Genomic DNA, 21,184 nt, shown 5'->3' with positions numbered 1-21,184 from the left:
CCCCCCCAATGCCTGCTATTATAGATCCGTGTGCAGACTGCAGGTTGCAGGAAGGAAGGACCAGGCCGCAGAAGACAGACATAGGACCTTTATGTATGACACCTGGGCCGGTTCTATTCTATGTGTATGTACTGATCCCGTAGGACAGAGGGATAAAACTTAGCATTTAATAATGATACAATCTAAAATACATAGACACTAGAGGATGAGCCTCTACAACAAACAGAAAGACAGCCCAGCGGGCATAACTTGTACATATACACAGTGTGGCCTAAGATGTAATAGTAAATAACAGGAACGTTCTCACCCGATTGTAGACCAGGATTTCTCACAACGATGGTTGAGGGTGGAGACGGCCCTGTAGTACTTGATAGCCACACTGGAAGAGGATAGGTGTATGTGCCCCTTCAGCATAAGTGGGTGACAGGGTAAAAAACCCTAGACGACCCTGAGAAGGGGGCAGGGGCTAGTACGCCCTACCTATCTATACGGGGAACTTGCCCCGCAAGGAGCGTCCCCGTCCGGATACCTGGCCCTGTGGGGACAGATTCCCTAGTAGTCCCTAAAAAAATGTGCTCCCTACGTGTCACGTTTCAGTTCGTGAAAGAATATCATCAGGGGAGATCAATGGTGGTCACAGGACTATGGATGGGGCCTGTGCGACCATTGCAAAGGAGAAGATGGTACAAAAGAAGGGATGATGCAGGTCAAATGTCTAAAAATGTGTGCAGCCAGTCAGGCTAAATTGCACAAGACACGATCGCATCAAAAATTCTATCAATACTATAGATGCACCAGTGGGTGCCAGCTATAGTGGGTAGATAGAGCCACAGGATGGTCAATCCGAGGGCAGGCTGTCAGCAGAGTGTACTCACCACTCTGTATCTTTTAAATGTGCTCCGAGACCGCCGGTTCTCCCTGCGACTTCCTACTTCCGGACACGTGACTCTCTGGACAGGATGTCACATGTCCGGTGGAACGCAGGAAGTGAGCGTGCGTTCCAGCCGGACGCGGCCCGTGGAGCGCGGCGCCAAGGGATGACACCGCACTGCATGTGACTAAGATCACATGACCAGGGACTGGTCACGGGGCGCGCCGGGCCGGGGAAACCACGCCCACCGCCCAGGCGCCGATGTGGAAGCAAAATGATATTATGCAGGGGGCGGCTTGGTGCACAAGGCAATAGAAATTTGAACTCAATAGTGAAATACCGTACAATTAATTGCCAGGGGGACCCATGGTTAAAGGGATCCATGGTAACAATTCAAATTATTGAAATAAATAAACCAAACTATTAGAGGCAGGTTCACATACGCACCGGCCACAGGAGAGGTATAACCGGCACACTGAGGGAAGAGAGAAACACTGAAGATGAGACAGTCAGATGAAACAGCTAAAATTGAGCTGCTCGTTTAGACCCAGAGGGGTCATTGTTTTCAGATAATAGATCCAGCGCAATTCTCGCTGTAGTATTGCGCCGTCCTAGTCCCCTCCACGTTTGGGGGGTAGAACGCGGTCTATACCCATCACAGAGATACGGGCTTTCCCATTGTGTTGGCTATGAACATGGTTGGCGACAGGGGTGTCTTTAGCTTTAGCTATGTCGCCAAGATGTTCGCCGATACGTCTGCGTAGCTCGCGATATTTTTTCTTACGTATCCTCTGCCACATTCGCACGACAGAAGATAAATGACGCCACGGGTCCTGCAATTGATGAAGTGGTGTATACGATATTCCTTCCCAGTAACCGCACTGCTGAAGTTTTTACCGGATTTTAAATAGGGACAGGCAATACACCCACTACATCTATAGCATCCCTTGATGTCAGATTTGAGCCATGTCGAGCCTGATACTGGGGGTGGGGGTGTGAATTCTATTCTATGTTTAAGGTCTCGTCTCTCTCACTCCTCGCAGGCCAAACTCTGTGTGTGGGAGTTGGAGAGACTTTTCCCGCCTGGCTGTTGTGCTCTCGCCTCTGCTGTTATCCAATTCCAATGTCTGTAGGCGGAGACATGAATTTGGGGAGCTAGGAGGAGCCGGGGCGGCCACTGCGGGCAGTAATGTGGTTGTGAGTACTGTTATGCAGGATGCAGGGGCCAGCGGACACAGATTTAGAAGCTGTCAGTGCACATGTGACTGCTTCTATGACGTCACAAAATACTGCAGTTATTAGGAAACAGCAATATTGCCATATCATTATTTCTTAATACCGCGCTATATCGCTGACACCGGTTTACCGCTCAACCCTAAGCAGAGCTCACCTGTCACGGCGCAGTGTGGTAAATACACTCCACACTGAACAGGGAAGGGAAAAGGTATTAGGCCTGGAACCTAGGGAAAGGGAAATGGTCACACCTAGTGAGTCCCAACACCAAGCCCTGACTGCTATCACTATGAACAGACCTTGATGGTAGGAATGTTCATACACAGGAACCTAAGCCCAATCTTACCCTAACAGGGCCCTGCAGATAGTGTCAGGACACAGATGGCCTATTCCTCCCCAGATGAGCTCCGGACGAGCAGGAACCTCAGAGAGAACTAAAACCAGGACTTCCATAACAAGAAGCTATCAACCGCATAGCATGATGGGTGAGGCAAGACTAAATAGAGGAGAAGGAATGACCACTTAAGCTACACCTGAGACAAGAGGTGTGGTCATCCCCAGCAACAACACAGAAAGGTGAAACCAAAGAGACTGTCAATTATGTGCAGCCAGTCTCCTCGATCTTCTGACCCCTGTCACGGGAGAGACCGTGACAGTAGCCCCCCTTCTACAGGTGGCCTCCAGCCACCCAGGACCGACTTTATCCGGGTGAGCTCTGTGAAAGGCTTTCACCAGACGACTAGCATTAACTTTGGCCGCTGGACCCCACATCCTCTCCTCTGGTCCGTAACCCTTCTAGTGAACGAGATACTAGAGGGATCTACGGAGAATTCGGGAGTCCACTATCCTGGCTATTTGAAATTCTAGATTACCGTCCACTATGACAGGTGCGGGAGGCAAGGAGGATGGTTCAACAGGTTCGACATATCTCTTCAACAACGACTTATGAAACACATTATGAATCTTCAAAGCCTGAGGGAGTTCAAGATGAAAGGGAACCGGGTTAACAATGGCAATAATTACGTATGGACCAATAAACCTTGGACCCAACTTCCAAGAGGGTACTTTCAACTTAATGTTTCTTGTGGACAGCCACACAGAATCACCCACTCTTAGGTCCTGACCATTCATACGTCAGCCATACTTTTATACTTATTGCCTATTTTTTTTTTAGATTATTTTGAATCTTCCGCCAAATAGATGACAAAGAAGAGGAAAATCGTTCCTCTTCCGGTATAACAGAAGTTTCCGTACCATAAAATGTGCCAAATTGCAGGTGGAACCCATATGCCACAAAAAACGGCGACTTATCAGTGGACTCCTGTCTATGGTTATTTATGGCAAATTCGGCTAAAGACAAAAATGAAGACCACTCCTCCTGGTTCTCCAAGACAAAACATCTCAAATACGTCTCCAGATTCTGGTTAGCGCATTCAGTCTGTCCGTTCGACTGAGGATGAAAGGCCGAAGAGAAGGACAGTTGTACCCCCAGACAAGTACAGAACGCCTTCCAGAATTTGGAAACAAACTGAGTCCCCCTATCAGACACCACATCAGAAGGAATACCATGTAATTTCACGATGTTATTGACAAACACTTGTGCAAGAGTTTTAGCAATAGGTAGACCTGGCAATGCTATAAAGTGCGCCATCTCACTAAAGCTATCAACAACCACCAAGTTTTTCCTGAAGAATTAGGCAAATCTGTGATAAAATCCATGGACAAATAAGTCCAAGGTCTGGACGGGATGGGCAATGGAAGTAAAGATCCGGACGGCAGAGTATGTGTCACCTTAGCATGTGCACAAGTACTACAAACAGACACATAGTCCTCAACACTCTTACGCAACCCAGGCCACCAGAATCTACGAGAGATGAGATTGACAGTGAATCTGATCCCAGGGTGTCCTGTGAGAACCGTACAGTGATGTTCCTCGAACACCCTGACGTAATTCAGAAGGAACAAACAACTTCCCCGGAGGACAAGAATCTGGTGCATCTCCCTGGGCCTCCAACACCTGTGCCTCAAGGTCGGGATATAAGGTGGATATGACTACCCCTTCAGACAATATCGGACCAGGATCTTCCGAATCACCCCTCCCCCCCAGGTAAGCTACGCAACAAAGCTTTAGCCTTCATGTTCTTAACCCCAGGGCGATAGGTGACAAAATTAAATCTGGTGAAAAACAACAACCATCTGGCCTGCCTAGGGTTCAGTCATTTAGCTGACTCCAGATAAACCAGATTTTTGTGGTCAGTGAGCACAGTAATAGGATGAATAGCTCCTTCCAAACAATGACGCCATTCCTCAAAAGCCAAATTAATGGCCAGCAACTCTCTATTACCCACGTCATAATTCCGTTCTGTGGCCAAGAGTTTCTTAGAGAAGAAAGCACATGGGCGCCATTTACTAGGTGAAGAACCCTGCGACAAAACTGCTCCTACCCCCACCTCGAATGCGTCAACTTCCACAATGAATGGTTGTGACACATCAGGTTGCACCAGTATAGAAGCAGAAGCAAAACACTCCTTCACCGCAGAAAAGGCTTGTAATGCTGCATCAGACCAGACTGAGACATCTGAACCTTTCTTAGTCATGTCCGTCAAAGGAATGACAAAAGTCGAGTAGTTCAAAATAAATTTACGATAGAAGTTGGGGAATCCCAAAACCGCATAAGCACTTTCAGATTTTCGGGTCGATCCCAGTCCAACACAGCACGGACCTTCTCAAGATCCATACGAAAACCTGAAGATGAGAGTAGGTAACCCAGGAATTGCACTTCCTGAACTGCAAATACACACTTCTCCATCTTAGCATACAATTTATTCTCTCTTAGGATCTGTAACACCTGTCTCACGTGATCCTGATGAGTCTCCATATCTGGAGAATAAATTAATATGTCATCCAGATACACAACAAACCTCCCCACCAGATGATGAAAGAGATCATTAACAAAATGCTGAAAAACCGCAGGAGCATTAGTTAATCCAAACGGCATGACCAGACTCTCAAAATGACCCTCTGGGGTATTAAACGCTGTCTTTCATTCATCCCCCTTCCTTGATCCTGACCAGATTATATGCCCCCCTAAGGTCCAACTTGGAGAACACCAACAATCTGATTAAACAAGTCAAAAATCAAAGGAAGGGGGTACGGATCACGGACCATAATACGATTGAGCTCACGGAAGTCCAGGCATGGCCTAAGGGTTCTGTCTTTCTTCTTTACAAAGAAAAACCAGCCGCCACTGAGGACTTGGAAGGTCTAATATGTCCCTTAGCCAAACTCTTGGCATGGCCGCTCTTTTGGGTTCAGAGAGGTTATATAACCTAGATTTGGGCCACTTCGCTCCGGGAATAAGATTGATAGGACAATCATATTCCCGATGTGGGGGTAACCCCTGGCAACCACTCTCAGAAAATACATCAGAAAAATCTGAAATAAAAGAGGGAACAGCATTAGTGGTCAAGACAGAAAGAGATGTCCATGCAATAATCACCCCAATCGAGAATCTGTCTTGCTTGCCAGTCAATGGTAGGATTATGTTTGTTCAACCACGGTAAACCCAGAACCAACGGAGCAGGCAGACCCTCCAGCACAAAACACGAAATGGATTCCTGATGAAAATCACCCACTCTTAAACGGATGTCCTGCACCATCTGTGACAAACATTTCTGAGTGAGTGGTGTGGAGTCTATTGCGAACACCGAAATATTTTTCTCTAATGCACTTGTTGTCAACCCATGCATATGGACGAACTGACCATAAACTAGGTTAACCCCTGCCCCACTGTCAATAAACACCTCAATTCTCACAGTTTTGGACTCTAGCGCCACCTCAGCAGACAGGAGAAATCGGGATGGGAAAACATTTTCTTCTTGTTTTCACCTTGACGCAGAACGTAAGGATAAACATTAACAAAATGTCCCCTTTTTCCACAGAAAAAACATACTCCCTTCTTATGACAAGAACTCTTGCCAGCAGGCCCAGGGGTAGCTCCCCCTAGATGCATGGGTTCGTCACCAGGCATAAACTCAGGAGTCTCTCCTCCCAAGGTGTCAGAGGAGGCTGCCACGTTATATAATAGTTCGTCCTGAGAGTGAGGGACCTTTGATCTCTCTCTCAGGCATCTATACATACATATGGCAAGGGACAGGGCCGCTTCCAGTGACTCAGGATTTTCGTGAAAGGCCAAGATGTCCTTTAGCCTCTCAGACAATCCCTGACAGAATTGACTAAGGAGAGCTGTATCATAGCCCATCTCCTAAATTCAGAGTAATAGATCTCCGCATAACGCTCTCCCTGTCGTAAACCACGTAACCTGGTCTCGACCAGGGAGATCCGATCCAGGTCATTGTAGATAAGACCTAGAACTCTGAAAAATTTCTCTACCGACCGGAGGGACTGTGATCCGGTCGGCAGAAAAAAAGCCCAAGACTGAGCGTCCCCTTTAAGCAACAAAATAATAATACCAGCTCTTTGACTCTCATTCCCAGATGAGAGCGGGCGTAACTTAAAGTACAACTTATATGACTCTCTGAACTGAATGAAGTTGTCACTCCCCCCCCCCACCCCGAAAACCTGTCTGGAAGTGCAACCTTAGGTTCAGGACAGGCCTGGTAAGTACTACTGACACCAGCAGCCTGTGATCCCTGGGTCTGCGTGCGAAGGTCAGCTACCTCCAAAGACAGACTTTGCAATTGTCCAGCCAGTGCAGCAATAGGATCCATAGCCTCACTGACACAGACAAAAAAAAATTATGGTTTGTGACGGTTGATAATGTCACGGCGCAGTGTGGTAAATACACTCCACACTGAACACAGAAGGGAAGGGAAAATGTATTAGACCTGTAACCTAGGGGAAGGGAAATGGACACACCTAGTGAGTCCCTACGCCAAGCCCTATCTCCTGGTGTGATGATGCCATTGCATATGACAGTTGGTCACCCTTAGCAGTGCACTATGGCATTTGGTGCTGCTGAACTGTATTATAGCACCCCCTGATTAGCCCTTCGCTGCCAGCACCAGGCGACATGGTCGGCGGGTCTCTGCTGTTTCAAACAGCAGAGGCCCGCGGCTAATGACCGTGACTGGCAGTAATGCTGATCGCGTCATTACAGCCTTTAGATGCCGTGATCAAGTGTGATCATGGCATCTAAAGAGTGAAAAAACAGGAAGTGCATGCTTCCGGGTTAATACCAACATTCCCGTGTGGCAAATGGGGATGCCGGCAATTCACTCTAAGAGACCCAGAGTATTAGAGCTGCAGTTCTTATGTTGGCCAGCAGGTGGCAGGCCAACATAAGAAATCAGCAATTCAGATATTACTTATGCTGCTGTATGCAGTGCGCTTATATTGAATTTAAAAATAGCCACCAAGACTGGCTCCAAAAACATTTAAAAAAGTTAAAAAAATAAAATAAAAATATTTAAAATCACCCCCTTTCCTTAGAATAAAAATATAAATAAATAACAAAAAAATATAAAAACATTATGGGCATGACCATGTCCGAAAATGCCCATACTATTAAAAGATAAAAATATTTTTAAAATACGGCGAATGGCGTAATTGCTTCTTTTACCTAAAAAATCTAATAAAACGTGATCAAAAAGTCATACACTCCAAAATGGTATCAATAAAAACTACAGATCGTCCCGCAAAAAATTAGCCCCCAAACGGCTCAGCAGATATAACTATAAAAAAAAAAAAAGGTATGGGGATCAGAATATGGTGATGTAAAAAAATAAATAAAATAAACTACTGCATTTGTAATATAAAACTGATGCCCTCTACTGGTAACCACAAAAGGGAGTTGGCTAAAATATGATTTAACTTTTTCATGCAAGTAAAAAGAATGTCACCAAGAAATAGATTATACAGATGTGCTATTGAGGCTGTTGGTCCCTAGAAGAGGCAGAAGAGAAAACTGAAAGAAACATGCCACATTTGGCTCCCCTTACAAGTTGGTCTCTAGTTCGGGAATCAAGTTTGCAAGTACTAGCGTCATGGAGATTTGCATTTGCAACCTTAAGGCCCTTTTCTAACGAGCAAGTGTCACGCATTGTACTCGCAGCGCAGCTCCCGTCCTGAACTCCCAGCACTGCCGGGGTCACATAGCATTATATTGATTTATGATGCTATGTAAGACTTAGAGGTCTGCAATGTACTGGATAACACTGACATAATGATGTCAGTGTTATCCAATACATTCCAGAACTGTAAGGGTTATATAGCACCATAAATCAATATAATGCTATGCTGTGCTGGAAGTTCAGTAGGGGAGCTGCGCTGCGAGTCCTGAGCGTGACATTCGCTGGTCTGAAACCAGCCTAATAGAATAAGAGGTTTTCCTACCATAGAAACTGATGGCAGTCTGACTTCTGGGACTCCCATTAATTCTCAGAAAGAATAAGCAGCGGTGGTTCACATTCTCTTGAATGGGCAAATGGTTGACTTGGGGCTCAATAGCCAGACTCATATGGATCGTTGTGCAGCGATATGCCAGAACATTAACAGTTGGAAATACCTCTTTAAGGTTTGCACATTTTTGTACGCTCTGCTATTACCAATAATAGCATAAAACTCCCTTAAGGCCAAAATCCAGAGAAGGGAGTCTCACAAGTGCCTCCTGGAGTTGTTTGTTTAAAAGCAGGCTTCTATGTCTAACCTCACATTTTCCATTATATTCGTAGGTGAAGTGAAGTGAGACAGCCATTCACTCAAATGACATTGCTAAGGGTTCCTCTTCAGTTATGATCACCACAGAGGACAATCCCGTGGTGCCTGTCCCAGCCTTCAAATCGTCCACATTGCTGTTCTTCTATGTTAATATTAATAAATTATACTTCATAAAATATAAGTTAGAAGTGATGGGCTTCTATTACAATAAGATTTATATATCTGCAGATTCAAGCAGTCTAACTTTCTAGGGTTGGTCCCCTTATTACGGGTTATAGAGGTAATAGCCAGGGGATTCCTATAATCAGTAACCTCCTACTAGTCAGAGAAAGGAGCAACACAGGATCCTCCAAAGGATCCTCCAATGATTCCCATGATTTCTTTCCATGCTCCATGGTCCCTTGACAAGCACCACCCCCCAATTTCAACAGCTGATCCCAGGGATATAAGCAGCAAGAACAATCTTAATATTCATCCAGTCACCAGAGGGGCCTGCTTAATGAAAAGTGGACAACCATGTTAACAATATCATTTCTATCTGTGCAGAACATCAAAAAAAGATAAAACTAGTGACCTCTTTATTACATGTACACGTTTCTTCACAGTAGACCCCAAGAAATATCCTGGTCACATCTTATCTTTGGTTGAAAACTATCAATTTTTATGCCAATTACGTTGAATTTCAATCCCATATTATCTCCTTCTTATTCCTATTATACTGGATACCTGTGAACTCAGAACTAAAAGGTGAACTTTTCTTCTACTGTACATGTGACTCGAAGTTGTGAAGGCTGAAGTAAAGGACAAGCACCTTGTACCCTGATAGACTATATTCATAGACATACATATATACACATCAATATTACAAACGGGACCTATAAAAGTGATCTGCCACTTGTTGAAGCTCCCTGCTTGATACAGTACATGAATTGCAAAGGTTTCTGCTGTAACATGGCAAGAAGCCGCCATCTCGGCCTTCAGCGGTGCATGTCTAAACTACAAAGAACTCTTGTACGGTCACAGTCCATCCATTAGTGCTAGAAGATCCTCCCCCTTGCTGGTACTCTGAACATGGGTCTCTTCAGATTGAAACTCGCCCATTATTCGAGAAAGTTCCTTATTTCTATCTTGGTCCTAGAAAAGAAATTAGGAATTAAAAAAAATATTTTGTTATCATTACAGTTGTACAACAGCCCCAATCAATGACGTAAAATATAACTACCGTATTTTTAGCCCCATAAGACGCACCCCCCCCCCCCCAAAGTGGGGAAAAAATGCCCCTGCGTCTTATGGGGCGAATACTAATGAAGCGTTTCCATTATGGAAATGCTTCATTAGTACCGGAGGACCAGGAAGCGGTGAAGGCTCTGTACTCACCGCTTCCTGGTCCTCCGTGCTGGGCTGATAATGGGGGCTGAGAGGCATAATAGCTGATAATGGGGGCAGAGAGGCATAAGGGCTGATGAGAGGCATGGGGCTCTTATCTGAGGTCTGATTGGGGGTCATTTACACTGGGGTCTGAGCTGAGGTCTGATTTAAGGTCTTATTGGGGTCTTATTAACATTGGGGGTCTCACCCGAGGTGTAATGAAAAATATTTTTTTCTTACTGTCCCCCTCTAAAACCTAGGTGCGTCTTATGGGCCGGTGCGTCTTATAGGGCGAAAAATATGGTATTTATGCAGCCTTTAGCTTAAAGATATAAATTACACATTAAAAGGGTATTCTTGGATGGCCTTCAATGTCTGATCGGTGGAGGTCCACAATCTGCACTCCCACCAATCATCTGTTTCTGGATAGCTCTGGTATCGGAGGTCTGTCCCGAAACTACACCGCCTTGTCCATTGTGAAGTGGAGCTGGTTAGAACAGCGCTTTTCACTTAAATGGAAGATGCGGGTACCAGCTCTGTTCATTGTGCTAATGACAAGCTGCGTAGTTCTGACCCAATGCTGACTTCCAGCACTGGAGATACCAAGAAACTGCTGATTGGAGGGGCTGCTGGGTGTCCCCCCTTTCTCCAGCACACTGGTTCAGACCTCCTGCTGCCGCTTGGTATGCTGTGAGGAAGCCGCAGTGCTTGTGGGAGCTCAGCAGCCTCTTCAAACAGCCGATAAGGAGGGGAGCCAGGAGTCCAGCTTCCACAAGTGAGATATTGATGACCCATCTTCTGGTTGGTCATCTGTATTCTACTCCTGGAATACCCCTTTAATAGGAGCGCAGGAAAGAGGACTGCCCCAGTACTGAGGTGCAGAAAATAGAATAAAAAAATCTACCATCAGAAAAAAATACGGATTTCAAAAACAGAATGTTTCACAGTCTGGTTTTAATAATTATTGAAATCTAGGTGATAACATTTCTTGAAGATCAATAATGTCTCTTGGATGCATTGCTTAAAGGTGTTAGCACTTATTAAAACTATAAAGAAAGTAGGGAGATATTACACTTACTAATATATCTTCTAAGGGTCCATTCACACGTCTGTATGTGTTTTGCGGATCCGCAAAACATGGACACAGGCAATGTGCGTTCCGCATTTTGTGGACCGCACATCACCAACACTCTCATAGAAAATGCCTTTTCTTGTCCGCAATTGCAGGCAAGAATAGGACATATTTTATTTTTTTGCGGAACGGAAGTGTGGATCCGGAAGTGCGGGTCCGCAAATGCGCATGCGGACAGCACATTCCAGCCCCAATGAAAATTAATAGGTCCACACCTGTTCCGCAAAATTGCGGAACGGATGCGGACCCATTTTGCGGACGTGTGAATGGACCCTTAGGGTCCATTCACACGTCCGCAATTCTGTTCCGCATTTTGCGGAACGGAACAGAATTGCGGACCCATTCATTTCTATGGGGACGCATGATGTGCTGCCCGGATCCGGAAATGCGGACCCGCACTTCCAGGTCCGTATTTCCGTTCCCGAAAAAAATAGAACATGTCCTATTCTTGTCCGCAATTGCGGACAAGATTAGGCATATTCTATTATAGTGCCGGCGATGTGCGGTCCACAAAATGCGGAACGCACATTGCCGGTGTCAGTGTTTTGCGGACCCGCAAAACACACACAGATGTGTGAATGGACCCTTAAGCAGATCTGCCTGATTTTCCTGCTATTGGCAGCCATGCCCGCTCCTGCCCTGCTCTCACCACGCCCCCCTTCTCTCCTGCTCTCACCACACCCCCCCCTATTCTCTTGCTCTCACCACACACCCCCCCCCTCCTCTCCTGCTCTCACCACGCCCGCTCCTTTCCTGCTCTCACCAGCCTGCTCCTGTCCTGCTCTCACCACGCCCCCTCCTCTCCTGCTCTCACCAGGCCGCTCCTGTCCTGCTCTCACCACGCCCCCTCCTGCCCTGCTCTCACCACGCCCCCTCCTGCCCTGCTCTCACCACGCCCCCTCCTCTCCTGCTCTCACCAGCCCGCTCCTGTCCTGCTCTCACCACGCCCCCTCCTGCCCTGCTCTCACCACGCCCCCTCCTGCCCTGCTCTCACCACGCCCCCTCCTGTCCTGCTCTAACCACGCCCCCTCCTGTCCTGCTCTCACCACGCCCCCTCCTGTCCTGCTCTCACCACGCCCCCTCCTGTCCTGCTCTCACCACGCCCCCACCTGCCCTGCTCTCACCACGCCCCCTCCTGCCCTGCTCTCACCACGCCCCCTCCTGCCCTGCTCTCACCACGCCCCCTCCTGCCCTGCTCTCACCACGCCCCCTCCTGCCCTGCTCTCACCACGCCCCCCCTTCTCTCCTGCTCTCACCACGCCCCCCCTTCTCTCCTGCTCTCACCACGCCCCCCTTCTCTCCTGCTCTCACCACGCCCCCCCTTCTCTCCTGCTCTCACCACGCCCCCTCCTCTCCTGCTCTCACCAGCCCGCTCCTCTCCTGCTCTCACCACGCCCCCTCCTCTCCTGCTCTCACCACGCCCCCTCCTCTCCTGCTCTCACCACGCCCCCTCCTCTCCTGCTCTCACCACGCCCCCTCCTCTCCTGCTCTCACCACGCCCCCTCCTCTCCTGCTCTCACCACGCCCCCTCCTGCCCTGCTCTCACCACGCCCCCTCCTGCCCTGCTCTCACCACGCCCCCCCTTCTCTCCTGCTCTCACCACGCCCCCCCTTCTCTCCTGCTCTCACCACGCCCCCCTTCTCTCCTGCTCTCACCACGCCCCCCCTTCTCTCCTGCTCTCACCACGCCCCCTCCTCTCCTGCTCTCACCAGCCCGCTCCTCTCCTGCTCTCACCACGCCCCCTCCTCCCCTGCTCTCACCACGCCCCCTCCTCTCCTGCTCTCACCACGCCCCCTCCTCTCCTGCTCTCACCACGCCCCCTCCTCTCCTGCTCTCACCACGCCCCCTCCTCTCCTGCTCTCACCACGCCCCCTCCTCTCCTGCTCTCACCACGCCCCCTCCTCTCCTGCTCTCACCACGCCCGCTCCTCTCCTGCTCTCACCACGCCCGCTCCTCTCCTGCTCTCACCACGCCCGCTCCTCTCCTGCTTTCACAGCTGCCTGTCTGGTCCATTCCTGCACGTGCCCCTCCTCCATGCCTGAAGGCGTCTGCTGCTGTCTGGGTCCTAAAGCACCCTGCTTGTATCAGAGGTGCTTTCCTTCTGTGGGCTAGCAGGGGCTCATCAGGGACTCTTGTTAAAAGCTAAAATAAAGAAACTTTTGCAGGAAGAAGGGAGACTGAGGGGAAGCTGTGATGGCTGATCTGACTGCAGGCTCTGCCCCCTCTGTTACCCCTGTACTGAGAGGATCCTGCCAACATGTGAGGATGTAGAAGAGCCAGGGCAGCGCTGTGAACCACAAACTGTAAGCAGTTCCAGTGTCGGTCCTGGTTATGGCCCCTCTGCTCTGTGTTCTTATCACAGACATGATATGCCAGCTTTAACCCCTTGTGAGCTGTCAGTATGGCTGAGGTCAGTGATATCAGCAGCAGTCACTGATCTCACCATCTATAATTGTGTGCCCTCTCCTTCCTGCACACTGGATAGGGTGATATGTGACCCCCTGTATACTGTATACAGTGATCCGTGCTAACGCTAGCCCACGAGTGCCGCCGGAAGTCCGCTCCGGCCCCATTCACTTTAATGGGGACAGGTCGGAGATGTGGCCGCAGCACGGCAAACATGCTGAGATTCGGCCGGACAAAAAAAGCAGCGTGCTGGGCATCAGTGAACTTGAATGGGGCCGGAGCGGACTTCCGGCGGCACTCGTGAGCTAGCGTTAGCATGGATCCGGCAGGCTGACACTAGTGTGAAAGTAGCCTTAGTCGTGTGATAATAGACAGGATGCTCCTCTCTATGTGAACAGATCGATTTGTATAAATTTATTCATCAGAGCTCTCCGTGCACCTAAACAGAAATCTATGACAGCTCAGAGCTGCCGGAGATTTCTGGCTTCATTTGAGTCAGAAAACTGGTGGAAATTAACATAAATTTGTTAGGGGGACGTGTAAAGCCCCCTCCCTGCCTTTTTTTTTTTTTTTTTAAAGACACAGTTAAAAAGTCGCAAACACGTTAGTTAGCAACTTTTTACCACCACTTTTCAGAAACAAGAGAAATGATAAATCTCCCCCTCTATTCATTCTGTTCATGGCTTACATCCAATGGTGCAACTAGAAATGACTAGGCCCCACAGCAAGTTTATGAACAGGGCAACCCCCCCCCCCCAGTAACATATGTATGACACATTAGCATCATATTCCTGTGTGCTGCTGGGACTGGGGCGTACTTTCTATTGCTGTGTCTGTACAGCAGTTATTTACTGATGAGTTATTGATAATGTCAGAGGGGCTCTTGTCTCCATGGGAACACAGGTGGGCGGGGATGTCATGTGACTGCTCCTCTGAACATGCTTGCTGCAATGCATGCTGGGATTTTTACTTTCACTTTACAGCTGGTCTGAGGGAGCTCCTCCAGGGAGGCAGGTCATGGTGAAAAAAAAAATCAAAAATCGCTGATCAACCATTCGAAGTTCATCAGCAGTGGGGTGTGAAATGCGGTAACAGTGGCCAGACGCTAAGAGTGCTGGCCACAGTCAGCGTACGCAAAAAAAAACCTGCCTGTGGTCCTGATTTAGGGTGATCAATCTGTAACTAACTTTCCCTAAATATCCCTGCCTAATCTAACTTGTCCCTAGCCTGTCCCTAGCCTTTCCCTAAATACCTGGTGGTGCTGGGGCAAAGATGGGGTGCTGGCTGGATCCTGATCTCTGCACAGATAGGGGGTGCTGGCTCTTTTCCTCGGGCTCCCGGAATGAAAAGGAGGAAGAGAGGAGTGCTGCGATGATTTGAACTTCCCGCCCGCCGAACCGACCAATGAGAGGCGATCCTGAGAGGTGATGTCACATCACCTCTCAGGATCGCAGGATGGTGATCGGTGGTGTGATAATACACCTCCAATCACCATCCTGTCCCGGGTTATCGGGTCCCCAGAACCCGGAAACACAGCAAACCGCAGGTCTGAATTGACTTGAATTTGCTGCGATTGCCTACACTGGGGGAAGGGGGGGGGGGGGTCACAGGACCCCCTGGTGCATTGTCCCCAGGTGCCTGCTCAATTATTTCTGGCGGTGATCGGAAATACAAAGGACGTACAGGTATGTCCTGTGTCCTTAAGGATCGGGATATCAGGGCGTACCGGTATGCCCTATGTCCTAAACAGGTTAAGGAAAGTCTGAGTTTGTCTAAAATTCATATTCCCCCTTGCTTTTCAGTATAGGGAGCAAATGTCAAGATCACCTTGGAGACCAAAATGGTTTATGGATGTACATTACAAAATGTTCAAACGCAATCTATGAAAAGTTTACAACGGGGATCCTTGTAGAAAAAGCTTGGGTGTTTAATTACAGAAAAGGCTTATGTGTATACACAGTTGTGTAGATTTCGCCCTTTTGTATCCCTTATTAGCATTACACCCCTTACTGCACCATCTAATAAACATATAGAAGCGGAAATGCTTGTAAACATTTGAATAGGCAGAATATAAGGATACAGCTAAGCAGGGGCGTAGCTATAGGGGGTGCAGAGGTAGCAGTCGCTACCGGGCCCAGGAGCCTGAGGGGGCCCAAAGACCCTTGTGCTGCATAAGAAGACACACAAAGTACTGAGGGAAGGGGGGCCCAAGCCTAACTCTTGCACCAGGGCCCATGAGCCTTTAGCTACGCCCCTGCAGCTAAGGGTATTTTCACACTAGCGTTTTTGGTTTCCGGCACTAGAGTCTCTATACTGGAAAAGAACTGATCAGTTTTTTATCCTAATGCATTCTGAATGGAGAGCAATCCGTTCAGGATGCATCAGTTCAGTCCCTCTTAGGTTTTTTTGGACGGAGAAAATACTGCAGCATGCTGCAGTTTTCTCTCCGGCCAAAGATACTGATCACTTGCCGGAATGCCAGATTCGGCATTAATTTACATTGAAGTGTTCCGGCAAAACGGAATATGCGCAGACCTTTAAAAATGCAAAAAAAATTTGTACCGGATCCGTTTTTCCGGATGACACCGGAGAGACGGATCCGGTATTTCAATGCATTTGTCAGACGGACCCGCATCCGGATCCGTCTGACAAATGCCATCAGTTTGCGTCCGGATGACTGCCGATATCCTCTGCCGCCAGTGTGAAAGTACCCTAAGTAATTTACATCAGAGGCCACTTGGGGGCAGTGCCATTTTGGGAATACATCTGGCTCTCCAGTGGCAAACACAATAATTACAATACAGAATCATTAATTGACATTTAACACTTTACTTACTTCACTGGCTTGAATGTTGATAACTTTATAAGAAAGCTCTTCTGGCCTTGTAAGTGCTGCATGTCTTCATATTGAAAAAAACAAAAATGTGTGGTAAACAGGGTAATATACATATACAGTAAGTGTCATACATATACAGTACATTGTGATAAGAACTAGACATAAGATTTCAGAACTATGTACAAACACGTTCTTTCTTACTCTGCTTGTGATCAGTTCTTAAAGAGGATGTGTCCACTCTCCTGGTGTCTGTTTTAATAAATACTTGTATTCTGCATGTTATTCCTCATAGGATTTTATGAATAAATTGACAACTGGGTGTTACCATTCCTGGGTATATCCATACAAAGTCTGATATTGTCAGCACTGATTGGACAGTATCAAACACACCATTACGTGGTAACAGTTGTCAATTCATTCAAACATTTCAAGAAGGAATAACAGAGGAAGAGCACTACTAAGAAAAATGCTGCAGAATTGTTGTTTGAGGATAGGTAGTACATGCATTTACTATAACAGATGTGGAGACAAACGTGTGCTGGTGGTGCCTGTATTGCAGCCCACAAACAGCACTTGAATGGTCCGCAATCCAGAAGATTTGGAGCACTTCCGTGGCATAGAACAATAGAACATGCTCTATTTATTGCAGTGCAGACGGATCGTGGACGCATTCAAGTTGAATGGGTATGCACCCATCAGCGCAGCCCACGTGGGCGGTGCCTGTGCCTCGGGGACTGCAATAAGCTGTCCCCAATGATGGCACGGGCGGCACACGTTGGTTTGAATCCAGAGGAAAGAAAAGCAGGCTGGTTTGAGAGCTGCACTTATACAATCAGGCAAATAACGCGAGTTTGTGAGCGTTTGTGTGTTTGAGTTCAAGTGTGTGTTTGTATTAAAGGGATATTCTCATCTTCCCTTTTGAAACTTACCTTCCTTGAGCACGACGTTCACTTCTTGAATTCTTTTCCCGGCCGGGCAATGTCCTGAACGCGCACGCCGCCGCGCATGCGCCATGATGACTTCTTCCTGGCCAGTATAGTACAGAGCCGGCGTGCGCGTTCGCAGCTCTGTACTATACTGGCCAGGAAGAAGTCATCATGGCGCATGCGCGGCGGCGTGCGCATTCAGGACATTGCGCGGCGCGGCCGGGAGAGAATCTTCAGTCTTCTGCGCAAGCGCGGCCCGGGGGGGATTCGACAGGAGAGGTGGCCATAACCAGGGGAGACCAAAGACAACATCAGGTAAGAGGGGACTTATTTTCTAAAAAAAAAAAGGGTGGGAATTGGGTAATAACATGTATTTAGAAAAATGATCACTGTCAAATCATTAACAGATTTAACAGTGATCATTAAGATGAGAATACCCCTTTAAGTGTGTGACTTTAGATTATGTGACTTGAGATTCAGGGACTTTAGGAGGGGACTACAGTAAATTAGATTCTTATCACTGCACTATATTGTATTTTTCTCTTTTCTTGCAAAATCCCCACTTAGTATGTGTTCCATTATTGACAGCGCAGTCCACTGCACATCTTGTCTAATGTATGCAGTCCTGGAACAGCCGTTTGAGGGTGCATATCTTTGTTCAAAATGTGAGCAAATTGCCCTTTGGAATCGCATATCGAGTATCTAAACGGGCGAATTTTAACACTGAGAAGCATTGACAATTTGGAAAAGAGTTTGCTGCTCACTGAGCAAGTCAGAAAAATGGGGTAGATGTGGAGGAGGGTGGTAGCAGATAGGAAAAACTGTCACAAAGACCGGGATCGTCGAACAGTGTGTTGTCTTCCTGGCGCTCGAGTTCGACACATCGCGGATCGGGTTGACAGATTACTGGGAGGGACTGGAGAAGATCCATTGGTCATGGTCCATATCGGAACCAATGACAAAGTTAGAGATAGGTGGAGCGTCCTTAAAAATTATTTTAGGGCTTTAGGTCAAAAGCTTAGGGCAAGGACCTTAAAAGGTAGTGTTTTCCAAAATACTACCGGTACCATGAGCCACACAAGAAAGGCAGCGGGAGATTAGGAAGGTTAACAAGTGGCTCAAGAACTGGTGTAGGAAGGATGGGTTTGGGTTCCTGGAGAACAGGGCCGACTTCTCTGTTGGCTACAGGCTCTATCGTAGGGATGGGCTGCACCTCAATGGGGAAGGGGAAGCTGTGTTGGGGGAGAAGATGGCTAGAAGGTTCGAGTAGTGTTTAAACTAGGGACTGGAGGGGAGGGTAATTACGTTATAGGATGGTAAGATAGTGCAGATAGAGACCGGGGCAAGGTAATGGGACTGGGGGAGGAATGGAAGGAGGGACTAGAACAGCTCCGAAGGAAAGGTGTAGGGTAAAAAATATACATAAACCTCTAAAATGTATGTATACTGATGCCAGAAGCCTGACTAATAAAACTGGGGAACTGGAATTAGTGATGTGTGAGGAGGACTATGACGTAGTGGGAATAACTGATACATGGCTGGATGATAGCTATGACTGGGCAGTTAATGTACAAGGTTACAGTCTGTTTAGAAAGGATCGCCAAAACCGGAGAGGGGAAGGGGTCTGCCTTTATGTAAAGTCCTGTCTAAAGCCCACACTCCGGGAAGATATAAGTGAGGGACATGAACATGTGGAGTCACTGTGGGTAGAAATACATGGAGGCAAAAACAATAATAAATTACTAAAAGGAGTTTAAACCACCTAATATATCAGAGTCCACAGAAAATCTGCTAATAAAACGAGATAGACGAGGCGGCAAATCATAATGAGGTGGTTATTATGGGGGACTTCAACTACCCAGATATAGACTGGGAAACTGAAACTTGTATATCTAATAAAGGAAACAGGTTCTTGGCAATAACCAAAGAAAATTACGTTTCCCAACTGGTTCAGGACCCGACTAGAGGGACGGCCATACTGGACTTAGTATTAACCAATAGACCTGACAGAACAACAGATGTGCAGGATGGGGGACACCTGGGAAATAGTGACCATAAAGTAATAACCTTCCAATTATCATTCAAAAGAGTGTTTCTTAAGGGAGGAACAAAAATACCAAAACCTTTAAAAAAGCTAAATTTAGCCAACTAACTGGGACAAAGTCTTTAAAAATAAAAATCCAGCCACAAAATTGGATATTTTCAAAAGCATCCTAAAATCTAATTGTGAGAGGTACATACCTTATGGGAATAAAAGGTTAAGGAACAAAAAGAAACCGATGTGGATAAAAAAACTGTAAAGAAAGCAATAAAGGGCAAAAAGTAAGCATTTAAAATCACTAAAATGGGAGGGTAGCGAGGAAGCATTGAAAAACTATAAGGAAAAAAATTGAATATGTAAAAACAAATAAAAGCAGCCAATCTATAGAAAGATCGAGAGATTAATTGCCAAAGAGAGCAAAACTAACCCTAAAATGTTTTTCAATTATATAAATAGTAAAAAGTATAAATCTGAAGGTTTCTCCCCTTTACAGAGTAATAAGGGGGGAGTTGCAGAGAGCGATGAGGAGAAAGCAAAGCTATAAAAAAAAAAAAATTCTCCACTGTATTCACTGAAGAAAATAAACTGTCAGATGAAATGCAGAATGTAAAAGTTAATTCCCCATTAAAAGTGCCCTGTCTGACCCAGGAAGAAGTACAGCTGTGTCTTAAAAAAGATTAAAATAGACAAAATCGCCAGGACCAGATGGCATACACCCTCGTATCCTAAGAGAAATAAGTAATATCATAGCCAGACCCTTATTTCTGATATTTAAGGACTCTATACTGACAGGGAGTGTTCCACAGGATTGGCCAATATTCAAAAAGGTCCAAAAACAGAGCCCGGAAACTATAGGCCGGTAAGTTTAACATCTGTCGTGGGTAAACTGTTTGAAGGTTTTCTAAGAGATGCTATATTTTAATCAGTTTCTATGAGGAGGTAAGTTCTAGACTTGACAGCGGTGAATCAATGGATGTCGTACATCTGGACTTCTCCAAAGCATTTGACACTGTACAGCATAAAAGGTTAGTATATAAAATGAGAATGCTTGGACTGGGAGAAAATGTCTGTATGTGGGTAAGTAACTGGCTCAATGATAGAAAACAGAGGGTGGTTATTAACGGTACACACTCAGATTGGGTCACTGTCACTAGTGGGGTACCTCAGGGGTCAGTATTGGGCCCTATTCTCTTCAATATATTTATTAATGATCTTGTAGAAGGCTTGCACAGTAAAATATCATTTTTTTGCAGATGACACTAAACTGTGTAAAGTAATTGACACAGAAGAGGACAGTATACTGCTAGAAATGGATGTTGATAGATTGGAGGCTTGGGCAGATAAGTGGCAGATGAGGTTTAACACTGACAAATGTAAGGTTATGCACATGGGAAGGAATAATGCAAGTCACCAGTACATACTAAATGGTAAAACACTGGGTAACACTGACATGGAAAAGGACCTAGGAATTTTAGTGGACAGCAAACTAAGCTGTACAAACGAGTGTCAGGCAGCTGCTGTCAAGGCCAATAAGATAATGGGTTGCATCAAAAGGGGCATAGATGCCCGTGATGAGAACATAGTCCTACCACTTTAGAAATCACTAGTCAGACCACACATGGAGTGCTGTATACAGTTCTGGGCTCCTGTGAACAAGGCAGACATAGCAGACGCTGGAGAGGGTACAGAGGAG

At 46.7% G+C, this 21,184-nt stretch overlaps 1 protein-coding gene across 2 annotated transcripts in view; it reads right to left on the bottom strand.

Annotated features, from left to right (window-relative positions):
• Positions 1-9,349: 9,349 nt before the first annotated feature.
• Positions 9,350-21,184, bottom strand: part of OSCP1 (organic solute carrier partner 1) — a 75,825-nt gene continuing 63,990 nt past the window's right edge. For both annotated transcript variants that reach the window (XM_040424418.1, XM_040424419.1), the window contains 2 exons: positions 16,525-16,588; positions 9,350-9,916 (listed from right to left, as the gene is read on the bottom strand). In XM_040424418.1, coding sequence (XP_040280352.1) covers positions 9,800-9,916; positions 16,525-16,588 — 181 coding nt within the window. In that variant the 3' untranslated portion in view covers positions 9,350-9,799. The remainder of the gene's footprint in view (positions 9,917-16,524; positions 16,589-21,184) is intronic.

The sequence above is a fragment of the Bufo bufo genome, chromosome 3 (assembly GCF_905171765.1).
Source record: "Bufo bufo chromosome 3, aBufBuf1.1, whole genome shotgun sequence".
Classification (NCBI taxonomy): Eukaryota; Metazoa; Chordata; class Amphibia; order Anura; family Bufonidae; genus Bufo; species Bufo bufo.
This window is presented reverse-complemented; position numbering and strand designations above follow the sequence as displayed.